General features: G+C 44.8%; 1 protein-coding gene across 1 annotated transcript in view; it reads right to left on the reverse strand.

Annotated features, from left to right (window-relative positions):
• The window catches only part of ADAT3 (adenosine deaminase tRNA specific 3), a 227,467-nt gene that overhangs the window by 165,434 nt on the left and 44,403 nt on the right, over positions 1–17,630 (reverse strand). The window contains exons 3-4 of the mRNA XM_077250852.1: positions 1,122–1,313; positions 919–1,042 (exon numbers count right to left, since the gene is read on the reverse strand). Coding sequence (XP_077106967.1) covers positions 919–1,042; positions 1,122–1,313 — 316 coding nt within the window. The remainder of the gene's footprint in view (positions 1–918; positions 1,043–1,121; positions 1,314–17,630) is intronic.

A 17,630-nucleotide genomic window follows, 5' to 3' on the forward strand; every position in this document is an offset into this window, starting at 1 on the left:
GAAGAGCGCCCAAGTTAACGCTCTTCCAGAGGTCTTAAACCGCATTTAAATGCAAGACCAACAAAGACAACACCTCCCCCCAATGGCCGCCTGCTTCGGACATCTCCTGTAAAAGCTTCAAACGCTTCTATGCCAAATGTCACGGGTACGCTCGTCATAATTTGCCTTCACCTTTTATTAGCACCTATGTTACACCCACACACCTCCTCACTGACGACCCCATGTGGGCCGGGATGTTCTCAGCCCTTCAGGATTGTATTAAATTCCCAACATTAGCAATAACTTTACTCTTGACGATCACAGAAATTGCCACCATATTTTTTTTATCAGGATATTACCTTTCCTTAGATAGCTGGCACCACCATGTCATGTTTACTATCTGGCCACTATGGATTTAGGGCTTATAGACAGGTGTCACAGTTAGGAAAAATATGCATATTCTTCCCAGATTAGTCCTGAAGTTGAAGATGTACATCCCATAAATATCAGATCTAAACAAACCCAAATATTCATAACTTTCCACAGTTGCCCCAGTGGCTACCAAAGATGTTTTGATGAAAGGAAGCTCATCCTGGAGAGCACAATAAGTAGACAAAGGTGTTCGATATTCGCTTCTCTTCCTTTCAAAGCTTACTCTATGGCTGTCTCTCCACAAAAGACATCCTCTTTCAGTCATTTAGGCACTGCAGAGTGTCAGGGCTTCAAAAGGAACTTGAATGGTTAATGCTTTCTATTTCAATTGGTCTCCGCATCCCCTAGCGATGCGTAATTTACCCACTCTCCTATGTCCATTGTGCAATTCTACATCAAGGAGGTTTAGAATGTAAGCTATTTTTCCTACTGGAGATTCTGTGATTAGAGAGTGGGGGGTGAATGCTCCCTCACTGGAGTTGCTAACCCCTTTAAAACGAACCTTACTTGGTGTTGCAAAAGTCTGGTGACTGACATTCATGACGTCCTTGTACTGATCCTTGTGTCCTTCTAAATGCTCCCACTCCTCCATAGAAAAATAGACAGCGATGTCTTGACACCTTACAGGAACCTGATACAAGTAACAAACACAGACTGATTACTCAGATCGATCCCATGGTTAGTTATGGTGCATCCTCATAAGCGCTCACCTCTTCTGTCAGTATCTGTAGGATCTTGTTGGCAAGTTCTAGGATCTTCACCTTGGTTTTACGCTCAGGCATTAATGAGTGGGGCGGAGACAGATTAATGGGACTCTGAGGTCGTCTCCAGCCTAATGACATGCAGTGATGGTTGCCAAGTGTCACGCAATCCACACTAGTCTTTTTCACTATTGTGTAGTCCTGTGTATGGTGAGAGATAGCATGATTAATAGAACTATGTACATATTCAGAGTCTTTCACATTGTCCAGTCGTGTACCATTTATACCAGGCAAAGTTTGGATGTTGTCAAAGGTCACAGCCAGGAAGGGGGTCTGCTTCTCCCTATCATCAGGACAATTAACAAAGGAGACTGAGGCTGTTTGCACTACTAGACCGATAATTGGGGAACTCACTGTGAGCGTATTGTACATATACATATATATTTTTATAGGACACTCCCATGTACTTCCTGTTTATCACTATGAAGTTTATCACTACATGCTTACAGAGAGACAAGATACAAGATAGATCTGGAGAGAATCATCGTTCAGGTATGTAGGGGTGCTGAAAAGCCCCCCCTTCGTTGTAGAGGAGTGTAAGGGGAGGCTGCATTTATGGGGGACCATGGGTACTGTTGTTTTTTGTTGTGATGGGTGCCATACAGAGATGGGAGGGGGTGTTAAAGGGAACCTGTCACCCCCCACAGGCGTTTGTAACTAAAAGAGCCTCCTTGTGCAGCACAAATGCTGCATTCTGACAAGGTGACTCTTTTAGTTATGATGCCTGCACACGCTGAAATAATCACTTATAAAATGGGCCCCCTCTTACCCTGAATCCGCCAGTGAGGCGGGTCTTGCCTTCCTAATCAGACGCAGCACAGCCGTCACTCCGGGCCTGTGCGCGCCGGGTGCCGCCTCTTCTTGCTTTATTATTGTCCCTAAATCCCTTATCATAACTAAAAGAGTCACCTTGTCAGAATGCAGCTTTTGTACTGCACAAGGTGGCTCTTTTAGTTACAAATGCCTGAGGGGGGTGACAGGTTCCCTTTAAGAGATAGAGGAGTTGCATAGAGTGCAAATGAAGGGTTGGCTGAGTGTGCAAAAGAGGGGTTTTCAGAGTGCAAAAGGGGTTACATACAGTGCAAAAGAGGGGTTTGGCAGAGTCTGCAAAAGAGGGGTTGCGGATTAGTCATATTATTTAAGTGCGGTTTTCTTTCCCAAAATATGCTTTTGCTGATCACCCCCTTTATCTGCTTCAGATTCATCCCTGCATTTGGGATTCCAGGCGTGAGAGCTATCACGACAGGGACGTGAAAGAGCGAGCCTGGGAGGATGTGGCTTAATCCCTCATCCCACCGCTGGCAGAGCGCAGATAACAAGGAGCAAGACTTGATATGTAAGTACTCAGCAAATGACATGATATACTTGTTGTTTACAATTTAAAAAGTGCAAAATTGAGTTATGTTTTTTCTTCCACTACAGTGAAATCCATTATGACCAAGTGGGGATCTGCCAGGGACCAATTAAAGAGAATTAAAGGCCAAAGCAGAGAGGGATAGGTCTGGAGAGGCTGGTGGTGAAGAAAAGAAGCCGTACAGATTTACCAAACAGCTTTAATTTCCGCTTCCTGTCCTTGGCATACGCGAGTAAGTATACATACATTATATATATATTATATATAAATGTGTACCCTCCATGTTGATGTTTGTTGTCTGGCTACTTAACTTGTCTGTTCTCATTTTCAGAACTGAAGAAAGTCTACCAGCAGAGCCCACCCAATCACAGCAGCAGCAGTCTAGCAGCAGTACTTCTTTTGAGTCAAGCGAACCAAGCATGATTGCAGAAGAAAGTTCCGAATGTCCTGCAGAAAGGGTGGTCAGTGTGGACATTCCGTCTCAGCCAAGCACAAGTGGAGGGAGCCGTGGGTGAGAGCTGCTGCTACTGCTTCTGCCCTAGAAATGATGCCTCCATCTGAGACATCCCAAGAGATTCTTGAATTTAAAAAAAAAAAAAAACCCAAAAGGCCAGGAGGAGTAGCTTTTACGGAGCTTCAGCCCATATTTTCGCAATGTGCTCCTGGAAAACAAGCAGAGCTGCATTAGCATGATCAACAGTGTAATCTACATATGTACTCACAAACCATATCCGATTGATTTGGAGGAGGCTATTGATGGGTTTAAGCAGTCAACGAGGCGTAGGGTACGCGATTCTTTCATGCAGCATCAGGCTACTGCAACTCTGCCACAGTCTTCTGGGGGCACATTGCAATTTCAGGGCTCATTTTGTCTTTTTAGCACTCCTCAATCTTCGGAGCATTCCCAGACGGGGATGCTTGACCATGACATCCCTAATTTCCTTAATATGTAAATAGAATTGCAACCTGACCTGTTGTAAATACAGATGCCTTTTTTTTTTTTTTTTTTTTTTTTTTAAGGTCATGTGGGAAATGTTTGTTTTTTTTTATTTAAAAAATATTTATGTACAAAATATTTTTACCAATACATTTTTTTTGTTAAATTAATAAAATTTAGCTAAGTAACTTTGTGTTTTTTTATTGCGATATGTAAGTAAAGCGAAATCAGCCGCCACAATCCACACTTTGGGTCCTAATATTCATTTGATGAAATGGCCACCTGCTGCCAGGAGACGGCTCCCTGGGAAGACACAAAATAATCTGCAAAAACCTCTCGAATTGCAACTGCAGCTGCAGCAGGGCGACCAAAATTAACTTGCTGATCCGAGGGGTTGATTGTGTTGTCCGATGGAGTTTCCACAGAAAGCAAGGGTTCTTGGTTAACTTCATGCCGTCTAACAAAATTGTGTAACACCACACACACCTTAACAATATTGGCTGCACTCTCTGGCCCTACTTCCATGCAGCTCATGAGTACACGCCACTTCGCCGACAGGATCCCAAAGGCACACTCAATGTACCTTCGTGCTCTAGTAAGCCTATAATTAAAGATCCTTTTCCAGTAATCTGAAGATCGTCGGGGAAATGGCTGCATGACATTTGGGGAGAGTCCAAAACCCTCATCAGCAACCAGGACATATGAAAGTTGGTGGTTAGAGTAGTCCGGTAATGCAGCAGGTTCGGGGACATTTAATTGGTTGTTCTCCAAATGGTACTCAATTCGAGAGCTACTCCAAATCCTTGCATCAGATGTGCTGTCATAAGCCCCAATGCTGACCATTACAAAATTAGAATTGCTGTCAGCAATAGCCATTAGTACAAAAGAAAAAAATGTTTATAATTGAAAAATTTTGAGCCGGAGAAGGCCAGGTTTTTGACCCGTATATACTTCCCATCCAGTGCACCGATACAGTGTGCAAACTGTGCGTTTGCTTGGAAGTCCTCTGCTATAGCTAGCCAGTCTTCCTGCTTTGGTGGAGCCAAAACAATTTCCTTAAGGCGCTCCTACAATACCAAACAGGTATGTGCGACTATCTTGGACACTGTAGTAATCCCTAACAGGAACTCAAAATGAAGTGCAGAGAAAGAGTTGCCTGCTGCAAGGAATCTGTAAATTTAAAAAAAGGGGGAGGTAGACATTAGTAATCTATTATGAAACATTAAAATCCTCAATTAGTTATTTAAAATAAGGTTGTCATTACCTCAATGTCACAATAAGCCGCTGTTCCGGAGATATGCAGCGACGCATTCTGGTATCCTTAAAAGAAATCCAGGGCCGCACCTCTGACAACAGCAAGTCAAAAGTAGCCACGGACATACGGCAGTATGTAAAGAATTTCTCCGGGCAAGTCACTGTATAGCGTATGGAAATGACCCTTCCACGAACGCTGCAACAGAATTGGGTGCACCCACAGCCTCCTTGGTGCAAGTGCAGCTGCTGCTCTCTTCTCATGCTCTAAATGCTGGTTAAGCAACCAACACAGACTCACATCATCTTCAAAACGCCTCGACATGTTCAGAAAAGTGAAATCCAAGGTTTGCAACAAACAAAGGACACAGAGCTCTGCACACTGTGAAGACCAGAAGAAAATGGCACTAGAGTTTTTTATTTCTTTATTGTTCCTTGACAATTTCCTTTTTTTTTTTTTTTTCAATTTTGTTGACAACTTCCTTTTATTCTTCCCTACTTTTCCAAACCAGAAAAAAGGCGATCCAAGAACATTTTTTGCCGCCCGTTTTTGCGGAATACCGTGAAAATTACAGCAATACGGCCCACAAAAAAGACCCGTAAAAACGGGCAGCAAAAAACACAGCAAGTGTAAAAGTAGCCTAAATGAAAAAAAATAAATAAATGTCCGTAAAAGCCTGAACTATGAAAATATAAAATCAATTAGCCTGTGAACGCTGTTTGCACAGTTGTACAGGCAGGTTGTGCTTTTGAACGACACCATTGCTTTTACCATATAGTGTACTAGAAAACTGGAAAAAAATTCCAAGTGCGGTGAAATTGCAAAAAAAAGGTGAAATTCTACTATTGTTTTTTTAAATTACCATGTTCACTAAATGCTAAAACTGACCTGGTAATACAATTCCCCAGGTCAGTAAGAGTACGTAGACACCAAACATGTATAGGTTCTTTGTTATTTAAGTAGTTAAAAGAAAATCCAAAATTTGTAAGAAAAAAAAAAGTGCTTACGTCGCCATTTTCTGAGACCTGTAGCATCTCCGTTTTTTCTGAGCCTGGGTGATGGCTTATTTTTTGCTCCCCGAGCTGATATTTTTATTGATACTATTTTGGGGTAGATACAATGTTTTTATCACTCGTTATTGCATTTTATTAATTTTGATGTTTCTATTTTTTTTTTCTTGTTACATCGTTTACCGTTATTTCTGAACACACCGATACCAAATATGTGTCATTTTTTTAACCCCTTTTCAACGTTGGGCGTAATGGTACACCAATGTCAGACTCCCCTCCCCTCAGCGCCGGAGCCCACACCTTGCTGATTTATATAACTGACGTGTGACCGCAACAGCCGCGGAGGGAATCGATCCACTTGCGGCTGTTAAATAGTTAAACGCCACTGTCAATTTTGGACAGCGGCATTTAACTCGTGCTTACCGGAAGTGCATTGCTAATTCCGCCCATAAGTGACCCTGTCACATGATCATAGGTCTCCTCTGAAAGCCGGAGGAGTGACTGCTACAGTAAGGAGGGAAATAGGAGAGCAGTACAGGCCAGACAGGTGCTGCTAGTGGGGGCACTCAATTATTAAGGGAACAGATAGGGCAATCTGTCACAAAGACAGGGATCGTCAAACAATGTGCTGCCTACCTGGCGCTCGAGTCTGACACATCGCTGATCGGGTTGACAGATAACTGGGAGGGGCTGGCGAGGAACCAGCGGTCATGGTGCACATTGGCACAAATGACAAAGTGAGAGGTAGGTGGAAGGTCCTTAAAGATGATTTCAGGGAATTAGGCTGCAAGCTGAAAGCAAGGACCTCCAAGGTGGTATTATCTGAGATACTGCCTGTACCACGTGCCACGCCAGAGGGGCAACGGGAGATTAGGGAGGTTAATAAGTGGCTCAAGAATTGGTGTAGGAAGGAGGGGTTTGGGTTCCTGCAGAACTGGGCCGACTTCTCAGTTGGCTACAGGTTCTACGCTAGGGACGGGCTGCGTCTCAATTGGGAAGGTGCAGCTGTGCTGGGGGAGAGAATGGCTAGAAGGTTGGAGGAGTGTTTAAACTAGGGATTGGGGGGGAGGGTATTCATTTTATTGGAGGGGAAGATAGTGCAGTAAGAGACCTGGGCACAAATAAGGAAGTTGGGGGTGGCGGTGGCATGGGGGGTGGGGTTAGAACAGTTAATTTAAGAAAGAATAGAGGTACAGAGAGATATTTAAAGTGCATGTATACTAATGCCAGAAGCCTCACCAACAAAATAGAGGAATTAGAACTAATGTTGTTGGAGCATATCTGAAACATGGCTGGATGAGAGCCATGACTGGGCTGTTAACTTGCAGGGTTATAGTCTGTTAAGAAATGACTGTACAGATAAGCGAGGGGGAGGTGTGTGTCTCTATAGCCCCCGTCTCACATAGCGAGATCGCTAGCGAGATCGCTGCTGAGTCACTAGTTTTGTGACGCAACAGCGACCTCAGTAGCGATCTCGCTATGTGTGACACGTACCAGCGATCAGGCCCCTGCTGCGAGATCGCTGGTCGTGTCGGAATGGCCTGGACCTTTTTTTGGTCGTTGAGGTCCCGCTGACATCGCTGAATCGGTGTGTGTGAAACCGATCCAGCGATGTCTTCACTGGTAACCATCGGGTTACTAAGCGCAGGGCTGCGCTTAGTAACCCGATGTTTACCCTGGTTACCAGCGTAAATGTAAAAAAAAAACAAACCCTACATACTTACCATCTGATGTCCGTCAGGTCCCTTGCCGTTTGCTTCCTGCTCTGACTGCCGGCCGGAAAGTGAGAGCAGATCACAGCAGTGACGTCACCGCTGCGCTCTGCTCTCACTGTACAGCGGCTCAGTCAGAGCAGGAAGCAGACGGCAAGGGACCTGACTGACACCGAAAGGCGAGTATGTACTGTTTTTTTTTTTTTTTGGTAACCAGGGTAAACATCGGGTTACTAAGCGCGGCCCTGCGCTTAGTAACCCGATGTTTACCCTGGTTACCCGGGTGCTGCAGGGGGACTTCGGCATCATTGAAGACAGTTTCAACGATGCCGAAGTCGTTCCCCTGATCGTTGGTCGCTGGAGAGAGCTGTCTGTGTGACAGCTCCCCAGCGACCACACAGCGACTTACCAACGATCACGGCCAGGTCGTATCGCTGGTCGTGATCGTTGGTAAATCGCTATGTGAGACGGGGCCTTATGTAAAATCATCCTTAAAACCCATCCTGCGTGATAATATAGGTGAATGTAATGAAAATGTAGAGTCCCTGTGGTGGAGATAAGGGGAGGGGGAAAAATAATAATTAACTGATAGGGGTTAGTTATAAGTCTCCAAAAATAATGGAAGCAAAAGAGAATATCCTCGTAAAACAAATAAATGAAGCTGCGACTCAAGGAGAAGTCATTATTATGGGGGACTTCAACTACCCTGAAATAGATTGGGGAACAGAAACCTGCAGTTCCAGTAAAGGTAATAGGTTTTTGACGACTATGAGAGACAATTACCTTCCACAACTGGTTCAGTACCCAACAAGAAGGGGGGCACTGCTAGACCTAATATTAACCAACAGGCCAGACCGCATAGCAAATATAAGGGTTGGGGGCACTTGGGGAATAGTGATCACAAAATAATAAGTTTTCATGTATCCTTTAACCCCTTAAGCCCCAAGGGTGGTTTGCACGTTAATGACTGGGCCAATTTTTACAATTCTGACCACTGTCCCTTTACGAGGTTATAACGCTGGAACGCTTCAACGGATCCTGATGATTCTGACATTTTCTCATGACATATTGTACTTCATGATAGTGGTAAAATTTCTTCGATATGACTTGCATTTATTTGTGAAAGAAAATGGAAATTTGGCGAAAATTTTGAAAATTTTGCAATTTTCCAACTTTGAATTTTTATGCCCTTAAATCACAGAGATATGTCACACAAAATACTTACCGTATATACTCGAGTATAAGCCGAACCGAGTATAAGCCGACCCCCCTAATTTTGCCACAAAAAACTGGGAAAACTTAATGACTCGAGTATAAGCCTAGGGTGGAAAATGCAGCAGCTACTGGTAAATTTCAAAAATAAAAATAGATACCAATAAAAGTAAAATTAATTGAGACATCAGTAGGTTAAGTGTTTTTGAATATCCATATTGAATCAGGAGCCCCATATAATGCTCCATACAGTTTTTGATGGGCTCCATAAGATGCTCCATATTAAAATATGCCCCATATAATGCTGCACAAATGCTGATTATGACCCCACAAGATGCTCTATACAGACATTTGCCCCGTATAATGCTCCACAAATGTGGATTATGGCCCCATAAGATTCTCAATACAGATATTTGCCCCCCTATCATGCTGCACATGGCCCCATATAATGCTGCACATGGCCCCATACAGATGCCCCATACAGATATTTGTCGCCATATCATGCTGCACATGGCCACATAAGATGCTCCATACAGATATTTGCCCCCATATCATGCTGCACATGGCCACATACAGATGCCCCATACAGATATTTGCCCCCATATCATGCTGCACATGGCCACATACAGATGCCCCATACAGATATTTGTCCCCATATCATGCTGCACATAGCCCCATATGATGCTGCACATGGCCCCATACAGATGCCCCATACAGATATTTGCCCCCATATCATGCTGCACATGGCCCCATACAGATGCCCCATACAGATATTTGCCCCCATATCATGCTGCACATGGCCATAAGATGCTCCATACAGACACTTGCCCCATATAGTGCTGCACATGGCCACACAAGATGCTCCATACAGATATTTGCCCCATATGCTGTTGCTGCGATTAAAAAAATTAAAAAAATTACATACTCACCTCTTGGGCCCCCGGCACTTGCTATAGTCACCTGCTCCCCGTTCCACCGCTGACCGCCGCTGTGTCTTCCCATCCTCTGCACCGATGTTCAGGAATAGGGCGGCACGCACTAATCGCATCACCGCGCCCTCTGACCTGAGCGTCACTGCAGAAGACACAGCAGCGCCGACGGTGGAACGAGGACCAGGTGAATATCGCGCACTGCCCCAGTCATACTCACCTGCTCCCGGAGAGGTCCCTTCACGTCTGTTCCCCGTCGACGCATTTTCTTCCTGTAGTGAGCGGTCACCGTTACTGCTCATTACAGCAATGAATATGCGGCTCCACCCCTAAGGGACCCTTCAGGCGTTTCACAGGAATTTTTGCAATGTTTAAATAAAAATGAACATTTAACTTTTTTTCACACAAAATTTACTTCAGCTCCAATTTGATTTATTGGTAACAGGAGAAAATGGACCCCAAAAGTTGTTGTACAATTTGTCCTGAGTACGCCGATACCCCATATGTGGGGGTAAACTACTGTTTGGGCGCATGGCAGAGCTCGGAAGGGAGAGAGCGCTATTTGACTTTTCAATGCAAAATTGACTGGAATTGAGATGGGACGCCATGTTGCGTTTGGAGAGCCCCTGATGTGCCTAAACATTAAACCCCCCCACAAGTGACACCATTTTGGAAAGTAGACCCCCTAAGGAACTTATCTAGATGTGTGGTGAGCACTTTGACCCACCAAGTGCTTCACAGAAGTTTATAATGCAGAGCCGTAAAAATAAAAAATCATATTTTTTCACAAAAATGATTTTTCGCCCCCAATTTTTTCTTTTCCCAAGGGTAAGAGAAGAAATTGGACCCCAAAATTTGTTGTGCAATTTGTCCCGAGTACACTGATACCCAATATGTGGGGGTAAACTACTGTTTGGGCGCATGGCAGAGCTCGGAAGGGAAGGAGCGCTGTTTGACTTTTCAATGCAAAATTGACAGGGATTGAGATGGAACGCCGTTGTGAATTCCGCTCTTGGGCTCCCTCCAGTGGTTGTAAGTGGCATTTTTGCGAGTTCTGCTCTTGGGCTCCCTCCGGTGGTTTTAAGTGGTACTGCTGCTCCTTGGATTTAGTAGTCAGCAGCTGCTTCCACTGATTGTCTTTCTGGCTCGACTATTTAGCCTGGTTCTATCCTTCAGCCTGTGCCAGTTGTCAATGGTTCCTGGTTGGATTCACATCTCTGCTTGGATTTCCCTGATATTCTGACCAGTTTAGCAAAGATAAGTCCTTGCTTTGTTCTTTTGCAGTCCACTTGTTGTGGACTTAATCTTTCTGCACTTTCTATGTTTTTTCTAGTCCAGCTTGTCAGTATGGATTTATTCAATTAAGCTGGAAGCTCTGGGAAGCAGATTTACCCTCCACACCTTTAGTCAGGTGTGGAGATTTTTGTAAACTCTGTGGTGCATTTTTCTAGTTTTTAATACTGACCGCACAGTATTCTTTCCTGTTCTATTTATCTAGTTAGACTGGCCTCCTTTGCTACATCCTGGTTTCATTCTGCGTATGTCATTTCCCTCTCCACTCTCAGTCAATATTTGTGGGGGGCTGTCCTATCCTTTGGGGATTTTCTCTGAGGCAAGATAGCTTTCCTGTTTCTATCTTTAAGGGTAGTTAGTCCTCCGGCTGTGACGAGGTGTCTAGGGAGTGACAGGAACATCCCACGGCTACTTCTAGTGTTGTGTTAAGCTCAGGAACTGCAGTCAGTACAGGTACCACCTCCTCCCGAGCACGTCCCATGTTGCTCCTAAACCACCAGCTCATAACAGTACAACTGGCCAAAAAATGAATTAAATGCATCTCAAAAGAAGGAAAAGGAAGTTCTGAGCCATTTTTTTTTCTGCAGTCTGTTTTGTCTTTTTTTTCCTCTTAATCTCTGGGTGGTTCAGGATTTTGGCGCTGGCATGGATGTTCAGGGTTTGTTTTCTCGTGTGGATCAACTTGCTGCAAGAGTACAGAGTATCCAAGATTATGTTGTCCAGACTCCGGCTTTAGAGCCTAGAATTCCAACCCCTGATTTGTTTTTTGGGGACAGATCCAAGTTTTTGAACTTTAAAAATAACTGCAAATTGTTTTTTGCCTTGAAACCCCGTTCCTCTGGTGATTCCATTCAGCAGGTTAAAATTGTCATCTCTCTGCTGCGTGGTGACCCTCAGGACTGGGCATTCTCCCTTGAATCAGGGGATCCGGCATTGCTTAATGTAGACGCATTTTTTCAAGCGCTCGGATTATTGTATGACGAACCTAATTCTGTGGATCATGCAGAAAAGACCTTGTTGGCCCTGTGTCAGGGTCAGGAAGCGGCAGAAGTATGCTGCCAGAAATTTAGAAAATGGTCTGTGCTCACTAAATGGAATGAGGAGGCTCTGGCAGCAATTTTCAGAAAGGGTCTTTCTGAAGCCCTTAAAGATGTTATGGTGGGGTTCCCCACGGCTGCTGGTTTGAGCGAATCTATGTCTCTAGCCATTCAGATTGATCGGCGCCTGCGCGAGCGCAAAGTTGTGCACCATATGGCAGTGTCCTCTGAGCAGAGTCCTGAGCCTATGCAATGTGATAGGATTTTGACTAGAGCAGAACGGCAGGGATTCAGACGCCAGAATAGGCTGTGTTTTTACTGTGGTGATTCTGCTCATGTTATTTCTGATTGCCCTAAGCGTACTAAGAGGGTCGCTAGGTCAGTTATCATCAGTACTGTACAGCCTAAATTTCTCTTATCTGTGACCTTGATTTGCTCATTATCGTCCTTTTCTGTCATGGCATTTGTGGATTCAGGCGCTGCCCTGAACTTGATGGACTTGGAATTCGCCAGGCGCTGTGGTTTTTCCTTGCAGCCTTTGCAGAGCCCTATTCCTTTGAGGGGCATTGATGCTACGCCGTTGGCCAAGGATAAACCTTAGTATTGGACCCAGCTGACCATGTGCATGGCTCCAGCACATCAGGAAGATTGCCGTTTTCTGGTGTTGCATAATTTGCATGATGTTGTTGTACTGGGTTTTCCATGGTTACAGGGACATAATCCTGTGCTGGATTGGAAATCTATGTCTGTGACTAGTTGGGGTTGTCAAGGGGTACATAGTGACGTTCCTTTGATGTCAATTTCCTCTTCCCCCTCTTCTGAAGTTCCTGAGTTTTTGTCGGATTTCCAGGATGTATTTGATGAGCCCAAGTCCAGTTCCCTTCCTCCACATAGGGACTGATTGTGCTATTAACTTGATTCCTGGCTGTAAGTTCCCTAAGGGCCGACTTTTCAATCTGTCTGTACCAGAGCATGCCGCTATGCAGAGTTATGTTAAGGAGTCTTTAGAGAAGGGGCATATTCGGCCGTCTTCATCACCATTGGGAGCGGGATTCTTTTTTGTTGCCAAGAAGGATGGCTCCTTGAGACCCTGTATTGATTATCGCCTTCTTAATAAGATCACGGTCAAATTCCAATACCCTTTACCTTTGCTTTCTGATTTGTTTGATCGGATCAAGGGGGCTAGTTGGTTTACTACGATTGACCTTCGAGGGGCATATAATCTTGTTCATATTAAACAGGGTGACGAATAGAAAACTGCATTTAATACGCCCGAAGGCCATTTTGAATACCTTGTGATGCCTTTCGGGCTCTCTAATGCTCCTTCTGTATTTCAGTTCTTCATGCATGATATTTTCCGGAATTATCTTGATAAATTCATGATTGTATATTTGGATAATATTTTGATTTTTTCCGATGATTGGGAGTCTCATGTGAAGCAGGTCAGGATGGTACTCCAGATCCTTCGTGATAATGCTTTATTTGTGAAGAGGTCTAAGTGCCTATTTGGAGTTCAGAAAGTCTCTTTTTTGGGTTTTATTTTTTCTCCCTCGTCTATAGAAATGGACCCTGTTAAGGTCCAAGCCATTCATGACTGGATTCAACCCACATCTGTGAAGAGTCTTCAGAAATTTTTGGGCTTTGCTAATTTTTATCGCCGTTTCATTGCCAACTTTTCCAGTGTGGTTAAGCCCCTGACCGATTTGACGAAGAAAGGCGCTGATGTGACGAATTGGTCCTCTGCGGCTGTTGAGGCCTTTCAGGAGCTTAAACGCCGATTTACTTCTGCCCCTGTGCTGCGTCAGCCGGATGTTTCTCTTCCTTTTCAGGTTGAGGTTGATGCTTCTGAGATTGGGGCAGGGGCCGTTTTGTCTCAGAGGAGTTCTGATGGTTCTTTGATGAAACCGTGTGCCTTTTTTTCCAGAAAGTTTTCGCCTGCGGAGCGCAATTATGATGTCGGCAATCGGGAGTTGTTGGCTATGAAGTGGGCATTTGAGGAGTGGCGACATTGGCTTGAGGGAGCCAAGCACCGCGTTGTGGTCTTGACCGATCATAAGAATCTGATTTACCTCGAGTCGGCCAAGCGGCTGAACCCTAGACAGGCTCGATGGTCCCTGTTTTTCTCCCGTTTTGATTTTGTGGTCTCGTATCTTCCGGGATCTAAGAATGTTAAGGCTGATGCCCTCTCTAGGAGTTTTTTGCCTGATTCTCCTGGAGTCCTTGAGCCGGTTGGCATTCTTAAGGAAGGGGTGATTCTTTCTGCCATCTCCCCTGATTTACGGCGGGTGCTTTAGGAATTTCAGGCTGATAAACCTGACCGCTGTCCTGTGGGGAAGCTGTTTGTTCCTGATAGATGGACAAGTAAGGTAATTTCTGAGGTTCATTGTTCGGTGTTGGCTGGTCATCTTGGGATTTTTGGTACCAGAGATTTGGTTGCTAGGTCCTTTTGGTGGCCTTCCTTGTCGCGGGATGTGCGTTCTTTTGTGCAGTCCTGTGGGACTTGTGCCCGGGCCAAGCCTTGTTGTTCCCGTGCTAGTGGGTTGCTTTTGCCTTTGCCGGTCCCTGAGAGGCCCTGGACGCATATTTCCATGGATTTTATTTCGGATCTTCCTGTTTCCCAGAAGATGTCTGTTATCTGGGTGGTTTGTGACCGGTTCTCTAAAATGGTCCATTTGGTACCTTTGCCTAAATTGCCTTCCTCCTCTGACTTGGTTCCATTGTTTTTTCAGCATGTGGTTCGTTTGCATGGCATTCCGGAGAATATTGTGTCTGACAGAGGTTCCCAGTTTGTTTCTAGGTTTTGGCGGGCCTTTTGTGCTAGGATGGGCATTGATTTGTCTTTTTCTTCGGCATTTCATCCTCAGACAAATGGCCAAACTGAGCGAACTAATCAGACCTTGGAAACCTATTTGAGATGCTTTGTGTCTGCTGACCAGGATGATTGGGTGGCTTTCTTGCCGTTGGCCGAGTTTGCCCTTAATAATCGGGCTAGTTCGGCTACTTTGGTTTCGCCTTTCTTTTGTAATTTTGGTTTTCATCCTCGTTTTTCTTCGGGGCAAGTTGAGCCGTCTGATTGTCCTGGTGTGGATTCTGTAATGGACAGGTACAGCAGATTTGGACTCATGTGGTAGACAATTTGACGTTGTCTCAGGAAAAGGCTCAACGTTTTGCTAACCGCCGTCGGTGTGTTGGTCCCCGGCTTCGGGTGGGGGATTTAGTCTGGTTATCTTCTCGTCATGTTCCTATGAAGGTTTCTTCCCCTAAGTTCAAGCCTCGGTTTATTGGTCCTTATAAGATTTCTGAGATTATCAATCCGGTATCTTTTCGTTTGGCCCTTCCAGCCTCTTTTGCCATCCATAATGTTTTCCATAGATCTTTGTTGCGGAGATATGTGGTGCCCGTTGTTCCCTCTGTTGATCCTCCTGCCCCGGTGTTGGTTGATGGGGAGTTGGAATATGTGGTGGAGAAAATTTTGGATTCTCGTTTTTCGAGGCAGAGGCTTCAGTATCTTGTCAAGTGGAAGGGTTATGGCCAGGAGGATAATTCTTGGGTTGTTGCCTCCGATTTCCATGCCTCCGATTTGGTTCGTGCTTTTCACTTGGCTCGTCCTGATCGACCTGGGGGCTCTGGTGAGGGTTCGGTGATCCCTCCTCAAGGGGGGGGGGGTACTGTTGTGAATTCCGCTCTTGGGCTCCCTCCGGTGGTTGTAAGTGGCATTTTTGCTAGTTCTGCTCTTGGGCTCCCTCCGGTGGTTTTAAGTGGTACTGCTGCTCCTTGGATTTAGTAGTCAGCAGCTGCTTCCACTGATTGTCTTTCTGGCTCGACTATTTAGCCTGGTTCTATCCTTCAGCCTGTGCCAGTTGTCAATGGTTCCTGGTTGGATTCACATCTCTGCTTGGATTTCCCTGATATTCTGACCAGTTCAGCAAAGATAAGTCCTTGCTTTGTTCTTTTGCAGTCCACTTGTTGTGGACTTAATCTTTCTGCACTTTCTATGTTTTTTCTAGTCCAGCTTGTCAGTATGGATTTATTCAGTTAAGCTGGAAGCTCTGGGAAGCAGATTTACCCTCCACACCTTTAGTCAGGTGTGAAGATTTTTGTAAACTCTGTGGTGGATTTTTCTAGTTTTTAATACTGACCGCACAGTATTCTTTCCTGTTCTATTTATCTAGTTAGACTGGCCTCCTTTGCTACATCCTGGTTTCATTCTGCGTATGTCATTTCCCTCTCCACTCTCAGTCAATATTTGTGGGGGGCTGTCCTATCCTTTGGGGATTTTCTCTGAGGCAAGATAGCTTTCCAGTTTCTATCTTTAGGGGTAGTTAGTCCTCCGGCTGTGACGAGGTGTCTAGGGAGTGACAGGAACATCCCACGGCTACTTCTAGTGTTGTGTTAAGCTCAGGAACTGCGGTCAGTACAGGTACCACCTCCTCCCGAGTACGTCCCATGTTGCTCCTAAATCACCAGCTCATAACAGGACGCCATGTTGCATTTTGAGAGCCACTGATGTGCCTAAACATTGAAACCCACCAAAAGTGACACAATTTTGGAAACTAGACTGCCTAAGGAACTTATCTAGATGTGTTGTGAGAGCTTTGAACCCCCAAGTGTTTCACTACAGTTTATAACGCAGAGCCGTGAAAATAAAAAATCATTTTTTTTCCTCAAAAATTATTTTTTAGCCCCCAGTTTTGTATTTTCCCAAGGGTAACAGGAGAAACTGGACCCCAAAAGTTGTTGTCCAATTTGTCCGGAGCACGCTGATACCCCATATGTGGGGGGGGGAACCACTGTTTGGGCGCATGGCAGAGCTCGGAAGGGAAGGAGCGCCATTTGGAATGCAGACTTAGATGGATTGGTCTGCAGGCGTCACATTGCGTTTGCAGAGCCCCTAATGTACCTAAACAGTAGAAACCCCCCACAAGTGACCCCATATTAGAAACTAGACCCCTCAAGGAACTTATCTAGATGTGTTGTAAGAACTTTGAACCCCCAAGTGTTTCACTACAGTTTATAACGCAGAGCCGTGAAAATAAAAAAATCATTTTTTTTCCACAAAAATGTTTTTTTAGCCCCCAAATTTTTATTTTCCCAAGGGTAACAAGAGAAATTGGACCCCTAATCTTGTTGTCCAATTTGTCCTGAGTACGCAGATACCCCATATGCTGGGGTAAACCCCTGTTTGGGCGCATGGGAGAGCTCGGAAGGGAAGGAGCACTGTTTTACTTTTTCAAAGCAGAATTGGCTGGAATTGAGATCGGACGCCATATCGCGTTTGGAGATCCCCTGATGTGCCTAAACAGTGGAAAACCCCAATTCTAACAAACCCTAACCCTAGCCCCAACTCTAACCCTAGCCCCAACTCTAACCCTAGCCCCAACCCTAACCCTAGCCCTAACCCTACCCCTAATCCTAACCCTAATGGGAAAATGGAAATAAATACATTTTTTTAATTTAATTATTTTTCCCTAACTAAGGGGGTGATGAAGGGGGGTTTGATTTACTACTTATAGCGGGGGTTTTTAGCTGACTTTTATGATTGGCAGCCGTCACAGACTAAAAGACGCTTTTTATTGCAAAAAATATTTTTTGCGTCTCCACATTTTGAGAGCTATAATTTTTCCACATTTTGGTCCACAGAGTCATGTGGGTCTTGTTTTTTGCAGGAAGAGTTGAAGTTTTTATTGCTAACATTTTCGGGCACGTGACATTTTTGATCGCT

The sequence above is a fragment of the Ranitomeya variabilis genome, chromosome 4 (genome assembly GCF_051348905.1).
Source record: "Ranitomeya variabilis isolate aRanVar5 chromosome 4, aRanVar5.hap1, whole genome shotgun sequence".
NCBI lineage: Eukaryota > Metazoa > Chordata > Amphibia > Anura > Dendrobatidae > Ranitomeya > Ranitomeya variabilis.